The 12,023-nt window shown below is 42.7% G+C and overlaps 1 protein-coding gene across 1 annotated transcript in view; it reads left to right on the forward strand.

The window, feature by feature from the left end:
- Window positions 1-270: 270 nt before the first annotated feature.
- ITCH (itchy E3 ubiquitin protein ligase) overlaps window positions 271-12,023 on the forward strand; it is a gene marked incomplete at its 5' end in the record, with an annotated part of 589,083 nt that continues 577,330 nt past the window's right edge. The window contains 2 exon segments of the mRNA XM_053713073.1: window positions 271-412; window positions 698-822. Of these exon segments, the coding sequence (XP_053569048.1) occupies window positions 271-412; window positions 698-822 (267 nt within the window).

Raw genomic sequence — 12,023 nt, forward strand, 5'->3', positions numbered from 1 at the left:
GAATCCATGTGTCTTTCTTGGATTCTCATATTCGTGCTTTTGAGGTTTAGCACTGTGAAAACACTGCATATCAGTAAGTACATACAGCCATTGCCTTGTGTACAATATATTTATAGCCAGAGATGTAACCCCTTGATTGCCCTAAACCTTATTTGTTGTATGGTGGCCTCACTGTACCCTAATCTAGGCTCTTGGGGCTGCTGGTAATCTGAATTTCAATCAGCATGATGCTTAATTCTAATAATAACCATATTTTCTTTCTTACTACAGTTATATCAGCCAAACTAAAGGACAGTCGGAAAAACTGGTTTGGCCCAAGTCCATATGTAGAGGTATGTGTTGATGGACAATCAAAAAAAACAGAAACTCGGAATAACACTCACAGTCCAAAATGGAAGCAGCATCTCACTGTGTAAGTATGCATATCTAGGGTTATTTCAAAATGGCAGCCAAGAAGAATAAATTACATGAAAATATGTCTGCTGTCTGCAATTTTTCAAACTTTCTTATATATAAGTCATATTTATAAAAAGAAATGTTGAGACCAAGTGTTGGAAATTTATGATAATTACAAATGTAGGATCATGACGACCTTGTCTATTTGTATGGGAGTTCAGCTCTGAGGATAATATCTTGCATTGTATAAACTGTTCTGTTTCTGATAATATTCTCAAACTTTTGTTTTCTTTACTTGCAGCATTGTTACCCCATTTAGTGTGTTAAATTTCCGTGTCTGGAGTCATCAGACATTAAAGTCAGATGCACTGCTCGGTAGCGCCTCTTTAAATCTTCAGGAGACACTTCGATCAAACAACATGAAGCGTAAGTACACAGTCAATTTTCAGTCATGTATGTACTACTCTCTTCCCTTCTACTTTGTGGCTGCCCTAGACTCTTAGAAACTAGTGTAGGGAACTAATCCTGTATAGTGTGGGCTCTGAAAAGGCCCTATTTGTTGTTGTGTGACCACATACATTCAAAGAATATATTGTTGAACACTGTATGCAAGTCACACTGGTTATGACTTTAGTTCTGTGCTATTCAGCATGGGGTTTTATTTATAGAGAGTAGAGAGATTATACCCCTTTAGACGGAAAGTAGGATGTTAGGTCCTGGTTGGAAATATTAGCATATTTGTTTTTATGTTTGTTGTCAGTAAAGGAAGTTAGTAGAAGCTAGACCATGCACGGTGCTGGATGGAGTAGAGAAAACCCTGTATTCTAAAGTGCAATTTAAAGGGATATTGAACAGTTCTCCTTTAGTAAAAACAAATATGTTAAATCAAAGTAAACATAAAAAGAAACAGATTGTGTAAAAAAAAGCAAACAACTTACTTGTTTTCTTTGCAAAATGAGCACCTAGAAATTCTCAGTGTAGCCCCTGTCCTCAGGAAAATAAGAGAGCTCGCATGTTTGCAACATAGGTGTCATTCTGCCTCTTCCGAGCATGGACAAATCTGACTCCTTGTTTATCTCATTTTCACCTATTAGTAAACCAGCTCATGTTATTCTAGAGCAGTGTTTCCCAACTCCAGTCCTCAGGACCTTTTAACAGGCCAGACATTCATTATTTCTAAACTAAAGCACAGGTGAAATAATAAGCTGATGGGTTAGCTGATTATTTCACCTGTGCTCTAGTTAAGATATATTGAATATCTGGCCTCTTAAGGGTCATGAGAAAAGGGTTTAAGAAACACAGCTCTAGATGTTTTATGACATCATGCTAGATAAGCTTCCTGTAGAAACCTCATCATCCTTGTAAGGTTGTGACAGGAAGTAATGGACATTGCACACATTCATTTTTAAAAACAAAGAAATACAGGTATACCTCACTCATACAGCGGGTTAGGAACCAGAACCTTAAAGTTGAAACAAGGCAGTTTTAGCTTTCTTTTCACTTGCCAGTGTGTTTAAAAACATGTTTGAATGAACATATATTTAGGGGTGCAATAGTGCTAAGTTTAGTTTAACACTAACACAGCACTATTACTGTAGTAAAATTTGCCAGACTACAACACTGAGACACAGATTGCACTGTAATGCTGTAAACAAAGTAAACCGTGCATAACAAAATGGTGGCAGTCACTTTTCTCACTATCTCACGATTAGTACAGCACTGTTTCAAAATCCACATTAGCACTGTAAAATCCTTTTTAAAATATTTCTATTAAAGTGATTGTTAACTTGAACAAATTAAACCCCAGTATCAAAAGATAATCTTAAAGCTGGTGGCACTTTAATTACAGTTTAAAAAACGCTAATTTCTCTTGTTAAGTGTATCCAGTCCACGGATCATCCATTACTTGTGGGATATTCTCCTTCCCAACAGGAAGTTGCAAGAGGATCACCCACAGCAGAGCTGCTATTTAGCTCCTCCCCTCGCTGCCATACCCACTCATTCTCTTGCAACTCTCAACAAAGAAGGAGGTCGTAAGAGGAGAGTGGTGTTTTATACTTAGTTTATTTCTTCAATCAAAAGTTTGTTATTTTAAAATTGTACCGGAGCGTACTGTTTATCTCAGGCAGTATTTAGAAGAAGAATCTGCCTGCGTTTTCTATGATCTTAGCAGAAGTAACTAAGATCCATTGCTGTTCTCACATATTCTGAGGAGTGAGGTAACTTCAGAGGGGGAATGGCGTGCAGGTTTTCCTGCAATAAGGTATGTGCAGTTAATATTTTTCTAGGGAATGGAATTTGCTAGAAAATGCTGCTGATACCGAAGTAATGTAAGTAAAGCCTTAAATGCAGTGATAGCTACTGGTATCAGGCTTATTAACAGAGATACATACTCTTATAAAAGTGTAATATAAAACGTTTGCTGGCATGTTTAATCATTTTTTATATATGTTTGGTGATAAAACTTATTGGGGCCTAGTTTTTCTTCTGTTATGTGTGATCAGTCCACGGGTCATCATTACTTCTGGGATATAACTCCTCCCCAACAGGAAATGCAAGAGGATTCACCCAGCAGAGCTGCATATAGCTCCTCCCCTCTACGTCAGTCCCAGTCATTCTCTTGCACCCAACGACTAGATAGGATGTGTGAGAGGACTATGGTGATTATACTTAGTTTTTATGACTTCAATCAAAAGTTTGTTATTTTACAATAGCACCGGAGCGTGTTATTACTTCTCTGGCAGAGTTTGAGGAAGAATCTACCAGAGTTTTTTACTATGATTTTAACCGGAGTAGTTAAGATCATATTGCTGTTCTCGGCCATCTGAGGGAGGTAAAAGCTTCAGATCAGGGGACAGCGGGCAGATGAATCTGCATTGAGGTATGTAGCAGTTTTTATTTTCTGAATGGAATTGATGAGAAAATCCTTCCATACCGTTATAATGACATGTATGTATACACTTCAGTATTCTGGGGATGGTATTTCACCGGAACTACTCTGTTAAAAGTCACTAATCCTTTTAATAAGTATTTATCATGTTAAACGTTTTTGCTGGAATGTAGAATCGTTTACATTTCTGAGGTACTGAGTGAATAAATATTTGGGCATTATTTTCCACTTGGCAGTTGTTTGGTTTTAATTATGACAGTTTCGTTTCTCTTCACTGCTGTGTGTGAGGGGGAGGGGCCGTTTTTGGCGCTCTTTGCTACGCATCAAAAAATTCCAGTCAGTTACTCTTATATTTCCTGCATGATCCGGTTCATCTCTGACAGATCTCAGGGGTCTTCAAACTTCTTTAGAGGGAGGTAGATTCTCTCAGCAGAGCTGTGAGAATTTTATATTGACTGTGAATAAAAACGTTGCTCTGTAATTTTTATGTCAAATTTAATTATTGTTATTTTTCTAATGGGAACAAACCTTTGCTAAAAGTTGTGTTGTTTTAAAGTTTGATGCTATAACTGTTTTTCAGTTCATTATTTCAACTGTCATTTAATCATTTAATCGTTTAGTACCTCTTTGAGGCACAGTACGTTTTTGCTAAAAAAGATTATAACCAAGTTGCAAGTTTATTGCTAGTGTGTTAAACATGTCTGACTCAGAGGAAGATATCTGTGTCATTTGTTCCAATGCCAAGGTGGAGCCCAATAGAAATTTATGTACTAACTGTATTGATGCTACTTTAAATAAAAGTCAATCTGTACAATTTGAACAAATTTCACCAAACAGCGAGGGGAGAGTTATGCCGACTAACTCGCCTCACGCGGCAGTACCTGCATCTCCCGCCCGGGAGGTGTGTGATATTATGGCACCTAGTACATCTGGGCGGCCATTACAGATAACATTACAAGATATGGCTACTGTTATGACTGAAGTTTTGTCTAAATTACCTGAACTAAGAGGCAAGCGTGATCACTCTGGGGTGAGAACAGAGTGCGCTGACAATACTAGGGCCATGTCTGATACTGCGTCACAGCTTGCAGAGCATGAGGACGGAGAGCTTCATTCTGTAGGTGACGGTTCTGATCCAAACAGATTGGATTCAGATATTTCAAATTTTAAGTTTAAATTGGAGAACCTCCGTGTATTACTAGGGGAGGTCTTAGCAGCTCTCAATGATTGTAACACCGTTGCAATACCAGAGAAACTGTGTAGGTTGGATAAATACTTTGCGGTACCGGCGAGTACTGACGTTTTTCCTATACCTAAGAGACTAACTGAAATTGTTACTAAGGAGTGGGATAGACCCGGTGTGCCGTTCTCACCCCCTCCAATATTTAGAAAGATGTTTCCAATAGACACCACCACTCGGGACTTATGGCAAACGGTCCCTAAGGTGGAGGGAGCAGTTTCTACTTTAGCTAAGCGTACCACTATCCCGGTGGAGGATAGCTGTGCTTTTTCAGATCCAATGGATAAAAAATTAGAGGGTTACCTTAAGAAAATGTTTGTTCAACAAGGTTTTATATTGCAACCCCTTGCATGTATCGCGCCGATTACGGCTGCGGCAGCATTTTGGATTGAGTCTCTGGAAGAGAACCTTAGTTCATCTACGCTAGACGACATTACGGACAGGCTTAGAGTCCTTAAACTAGCTAATTCATTCATTTCGGAGGCCGTAGTACATTTAACCAAACTTACGGCTAAGAACTCAGGATTCGCCATACAGGCACGTAGGGCGCTGTGGCTAAAATCCTGGTCAGCTGATGTTACTTCTAAGTCCAAATTACTTAATATACCTTTCAAGGGGCAGTCTTTATTTGGGCCCGGTTTGAAAGAAATTATCGCTGACATTACAGGAGGTAAGGGCCACGCCCTACCTCAAGACAAAGCCAAAGCTAAGGCTAGACAGTCTAATTTTCGTCCCTTTCGGAATTTCAAAACAGGAGCAGCATCAACCTCCTCTGCACCAAAACAGGAGGGAGCTGTTGCTCGTTACAGGCAAGGCTGGAAGCCTAACCAGTCCTGGAACAAGAGCAAGCAGGCCAGGAAACCTGCTGCTGCCCCAAAGACAGCATGAACCGAGAGCCCCCGATCCGGGACCGGATCTAGTGGGGGGCAGACTTTCTCTCTTCGCCCAGGCCTGGGCAAGAGATGTTCAGGATCCCTGGGCGCTAGAGATCATATCTCAGGGATACCTTCTAGACTTCAAATTATCTCCCCCAAGAGGGAGATTTCATCTGTCAAGGTTGTCAACAAACCAGATAAAGAAAGAAGCGTTTCTACGCTGTGTACAAGATCTGTTATTAATGGGAGTGATCCATCCGGTTCCGCGGTCGGAACAAGGACAAGGGTTCTACTCAAACCTGTTTGTGGTTCCCAAAAAAGAGGGAACTTTCAGGCCAATCTTAGATTTAAAGATTCTAAACAAATTCCTAAGAGTTCCATCGTTCAAAATGGAAACTATTCGGACAATCTTACCCATGATCCAAAAGGGTCAGTACATGACCACAGTGGATTTAAAAGATGCTTACCTTCACATACCGATTCACAAAGATCATCACCGGTATCTAAGGTTTGCCTTCTTAGACAGGCACTACCAGTTTGTAGCTCTTCCATTCGGATTGGCTACGGCTCCAAGAATCTTCACAAAGGTTCTGGGTGCCCTTCTGGCGGTACTAAGACCGCGAGGGATTTCGGTAGCTCCGTACCTAGACGACATTCTAATACAAGCTTCAAGCTTTCAAACTGCCAAGTCTCATACAGAGTTAGTTCTGGCATTTCTAAGGTCGCATGGATGGAAAGTGAACGAAAAGAAGAGTTCTCTTTTTCCTCTCACAAGAGTTCCATTCTTGGGGACTCTTATAGATTCTGTAGAAATGAAGATTTACCTGACAGAAGACAGGTTAACAAAGCTTCAAAATGCATGCCGTGTCCTTCATTCCATTCAACACCCGTCAGTAGCTCAATGCATGGAGGTGATCGGCTTAATGGTAGCGGCAATGGACATAGTACCTTTTGCACGCCTACACCTCAGACCGCTGCAATTGTGCATGCTAAGTCAGTGGAATGGGGATTACTCAGATTTGTCCCCTACTCTGAATCTGAATCAAGAGACCAGAAATTCTCTTCTATGGTGGCTTTATCGGCCACACCTGTCCAGGGGGATGCCATTCAGCAGGCCAGACTGGACAATTGTAACAACAGACGCCAGCCTACTAGGTTGGGGCGCTGTCTGGAATTCTCTGAAGGCTCAGGGACTATGGAATCAGGAGGAGAGTCTCCTTCCAATAAACATCCTGGAATTGAGAGCAGTTCTCAATGCCCTTCTGGCTTGGCCCCAATTAACAACTCGGGGGTTCATCAGGTTTCAGTCGGACAACATCACGACTGTAGCTTACATCAACCATCAGGGAGGGACAAGAAGCTCCCTAGCAATGATGGAAGTATCAAAGATAATTCGCTGGGCAGAGTCTCACTCTTGCCACCTGTCAGCAATCCACATCCCGGGAGTGGAGAACTGGGAGGCGGATTTCTTGAGTCGCCAGACTTTTCATCCGGGGGAGTGGGAACTTCATCCGGAGGTCTTTGCCCAAATACTTCGACGATGGGGCAAACCAGAGATAGATCTCATGGCGTCTCGCCAGAACGCCAAACTTCCTCTCTACGGGTCCAGATCCAGGGATCCGGGAGCGGTTCTGATAGATGCTTTGACAGCACCTTGGAACTTCGGGATGGCTTATGTGTTTCCACCCTTCCCGCTGCTTCCTCGATTGATTGCCAAAATCAAACAGGAGAGAGCATCAGTGATTCTAATAGCGCCTGCATGGCCACGCAGGACTTGGTATGCAGATCTAGTGGACATGTCATCCTGTCCGCCTTGGTCTCTACCTCTAAGACAGGACCTTCTGATACAGGGTCCATTCAAACATCAAAATCTAACTTCTCTGAAGCTGACTGCTTGGAAATTGAACGCTTGATTTTATCAAAACGTGGTTTTTCTGAGTCGGTTATTGATACCCTGATACAGGCTAGGAAGCCTGTTACCAGAAGGATTTACCATAAAATATGGCGTAAATACCTATACTGGTGCGAATCCAAAGGTTACTCCTGGAGTAAGGTTAGGATCGCTAGGATATTGTCCTTTCTACAAGAAGGTTTAGAAAAGGGTCTATCAGCTAGTTCATTAAAGGGACAGATTTCAGCTCTGTCCATCTTGTTACACAGGCGTCTGTCAGAAAATCCAGACGTCCAGGCCTTTTGTCAGGCTTTAGCTAGGATCAAGCCTGTGTTTAAAGCTGTTGCTCCGCCATGGAGTTTAAACTTAGTTCTTAACGTTTTACAGGGTGTTCCGTTTGAACCCCTTCATTCCATTGATATAAAATTGTTATCTTGGAAAGTTCTGTTTTTAATGGCTATTTCCTCGGCTCGAAGAGTCTCTGAGTTATCAGCCTTACATTGTGATTCTCCTTATCTGATTTTTCACTCAGACAAGGTAGTTCTGCGTACTAAACCTGGGTTCTTACCTAAGGTAGTCACTAACAGGAATATCAATCAAGAGATTGTTGTTCCATCCTTGTGTCCAAATCCTTCTTCAAAGAAGGAACGTCTTCTACACAATCTGGATGTAGTTCGTGCCCTCAAGTTCTACTTGCAGGCAACTAAAGATTTTCGCCAAACTTCTTCCCTGTTTGTCGTTTATTCTGGACAGAGGAGAGGTCAAAGAGCTTCTGCTACCTCTCTCTCTTTTTGGCTTCGTAGCATAATACGTTTAGCCTATGAGACTGCTGGACAGCAGCCTCCTGAAAGAATTACAGCTCACTCCACTAGAGCTGTGGCTTCCACTTGGGCCTTTAAGAATGAGGCCTCTGTTGAACAGATTTGCAAGGCTGCAACTTGGTCTTCGCTTCATACTTTTTCCAAATTTTACAAATTTGACACTTTTGCTTCTTCGGAGGCTATTTTTGGGAGAAAGGTTCTTCAGGCAGTGGTTCCTTCTTTATAATGAGCCTGCCTATCCCTCCCGTCATCCGTGTACTTTTGCTTTGGTATTGGTATCCCAGAAGTAATGATGACCCGTGGACTGATCACACATAACAGAAGAAAACATAATTTATGCTTACCTGATAAATTCCTTTCTTCTGTTGTGTGATCAGTCCACGGCCCGCCCTGTTTTAAGGCAGGTAAATATCTTTTAAATTATACTCCAGTCACCACTTCACCCTTGGTTACTCCTTTCTCGTTGATTCTTGGTCGAATGACTGGGACTGACGTAGAGGGGAGGAGCTATATGCAGCTCTGCTGGGTGAATCCTCTTGCATTTCCTGTTGGGGAGGAGTTATATCCCAGAAGTAATGATGACCCGTGGACTGATCACACAACAGAAGAAAGGAATTTATCAGGTAAGCATAAATTATGTTTTTCCACATGGCTGGCTTGATTTTTGCCTAGAAACCGTTTCCTGAGGCTTTCCACTGTTGTAATATGAGTGGGAGGGGCCTATTTTAGCGCTTTTTTGCGCAGCAAAAATTACAGACACAGACATCCAGCTTCTTCCTGCATGTTCCAGGACATCTCTGGAGGGCTCAAAGGGCTTCAAAGTCGTTTTTGAGGGAGGTAAAAAGCCACAGTAGAGCTGTGGCAGTTGTTGTGACTGTTTGAAAAACGTTTTTGTCATTTATTATTCCGATTTTGGTATTAAGGGGTTAATCATCCATTTGCAAGTGGGTGCAATGCTCTGCTAACTTATTACATACACTGTAAAAATTTCGTTAGTGTAACTGCCTTTTTTCGCTGTTATTTCAAATTTTGGCAAAATTTGTGTTTCTTAAAGGCACAGTAACGTTTTTTATATTGCTTGTAAACTTGTTTTAAAGTGTTTTCCAAGCTTGCTAGTCTCATTACTAGTCTGTATAAACATGTCTGACACAGAGGAAACTTGTTCATTATGTTTAAAAGCCATGGTGGAGCCCCATAGGAGAATGTGTACTAAATGTATTGATTTCACCTTAAACAGTAAAGATCAGTCTTTATCTATAAAAGAATTGTCACCAGAGGGTTCTATCGAGGGGGAAGTTATGCCGACTAACTCTCCCCACGTGTCAGACCCTTCGCCTCCCGCTCAGGGGACGCACTCTAGTATGGCGCCAATTACATCAGGGACGCCCATAGCGATTACCTTGCAGGACATGGCTGCAATAATGAATAATACCCTGTCAGAGGTATTATCCAGATTGCCTGAATTAAGAGGCAAGCGTGATAGCTCTGGGGTTAGAAGAGATACAGAGCGCGCAGATGCTGTAAGAGCCATGTCTGATACTGCATCACAATATGCAGAACATGAGGACGGAGAGCTTCAGTCTGTGGGTGACATCTCTGACTCGGGGAAACCTGATTCAGAGATTTCTAATTTTAAATTTAAGCTTGAGAACCTCCGTGTATTGCTTGGGGAGGTATTAGCTGCTCTGAATGACTGTAACACAGTTGCAGTACCAGAGAAATTGTGTAGGCTGGATAAATACTATGCGGTGCCGGTGTGTACTGATGTTTTTCCTATACCTAAAAGGCTTACAGAAATTATTAGCAAGGAGTGGGATAGACCGGGTGTGCCTTTTTCCCCACCTCCTATTTTTAGAAAAATGTTCCCAATAGACGCCACTACACGGGACTTATGGCAGACGGTCCCTAAGGTGGAGGGAGCAGTTTCTACTTTAGCAAAGCGTACCACTATCCCGGTTGAGGACAGTTGTGATTTTTCAGATCCAATGGATAAAAAATTGGAGGGTTACCTTAAGAAAATGTTTATTCAACAAGGTTTTATTTTACAGCCCCTTGCATGCATTGCGCCTGTCACTGCTGCGGCGGCATTCTGGTTTGAGGCCCTGGAAGAGGCCATCCATACAGCTCCATTGACTGAAATTATTGACAAGCTTAGAACGCTTAAGCTAGCTAACTCATTTGTTTCTGATGCCACTAAACTAACGGCTAAGAATTCCGGATTCGCCATCCAGGCGCGTAGGGTGTTATGGCTTAAATCCTGGTCAGCTGAGAATTTTTACAAAGGTTCTGGGCTCACTTCTGGCGATTCTAAGACCGCGGGGCATAGCGGTGGCTCCTTATCTAGACGACATCCTGATACAGGCGTCAAGCTTTCAAATTGCCATGTCTCATACAGAGAGGTCGCATGGGTGGAAAGTGAACGTGGAAAAGAGTTCTCTATCCCCACTCACAAGAGTCTCCTTCCTAGGGACTCTTATAGATTCTGTAGAGATGAAAATTTACCCGACGGAGTCCAGGTTATGAAAACTTCTAAAATCTTGCCCTGTCCTTCATTCCATTCCACGCCCGTCAGTGGCTCAGTGCATGGAAGTAATCGGCTTAATGGTAGCGGCAATGGACATAGTGCCATTTGCGCGCCTGCATCTCAGACCGCTGCAATTATGCATGCTCAGTCAGTGGAATGGGGATTACTCAGATTTGTCCCCTCTGCTAAATCTGGATCAAGAGACCAGAGATTCTCTTCTCTGGTGGCTATCTCGGGTCCATCTGTCCAAGGGTATGTCTTTTCGCAGGCCAGATTGGACGATTGTAACAGATGCCAGCCTTCTAGGTTGGGGTGCAGTCTGGAACTCCCTGAAAGCTCAGGGATCGTGGACTCAAGAGGAGAAACTCCTCTCAATAAATATTCTGGAGTTGAGAGCAATATTCAATGCTCTTCTAGCTTGGCCTCAGTTAGCAACCCTGAGGTTCATCAGATTTCAGTCGGACAACATCACGACTGTGGCTTACATCAACCATCAAGGGGGAACCAGGAGTTCCCTAGCGATGTTAGAAGTCTCAAAGATAATTCGCTGGGCAGAGTCTCACTCTTGCCACCTGTCAGCGATCCACATCCCAGGCGTAGAGAACTGGGAGGCGGATTTTCTAAGTGGTCAGACTTTTCATCCGGGGGAGTGGGAACTCCATCCGGAGGTGTTTGCTCAACTGGTCCATCGTTGGGGCAAACCAGAATTGGATCTCATGGCATCTCACCAGAACGCCAAGCTTCCTTGTTACGGATCCAGGTCCAGGGACCCAGAAGCGACGCTGATAGATGCTCTAGCAGCGCCTTGGTTCTTCAACCTGGCTTATGTGTTCCCACCGTTTCCTCTGCTCCCTCGACTGATTGCCAAAATCAAACAGGAGAGAGCATCGGTGATTCTGATAGCGCCTGCGTGGCCACGCAGGACCTGGTATGCAGACCTAGTGGACAGGTCATCCTTTCCACCATGGACTCTGCCTCTGAGACAGGACCTTCTAATACAAGGTCCTTTCAATCATCCAAATCTAATTTCTCTGAGACTGACTGCATGGAGATTGAACGCTTGATTCTATCAAAGCGTGGCTTCTCCGAGTCAGTCATTGATACCTTAATACAGGCACGAAAGCCTGTCACCAGGAAAATCTACCACAAGATATGGCGTAAATATCTTTATTGGTGTGAATTCAAGAATTACTCATGGAGTAAGGTTAGGATTCCTAGGATATTGTCCTTTCTCCAAGAGGGTTTGGACAAAGAATTATCAGCTAGTTCCTTAAAAGGACAGATTTCTGCTCTGTCTATTCTTTTGCACAAGCGTCTGGCAGAGGTTCCAGATGTCCAGTCATTTTGTCAGGCTTTTGTTAGAATTAAGCCTGTGTTTAAACCTGT

This window comes from Bombina bombina, chromosome 1, assembly GCF_027579735.1.
Source record: "Bombina bombina isolate aBomBom1 chromosome 1, aBomBom1.pri, whole genome shotgun sequence".
Lineage (NCBI taxonomy): Eukaryota > Metazoa > Chordata > Amphibia > Anura > Bombinatoridae > Bombina > Bombina bombina.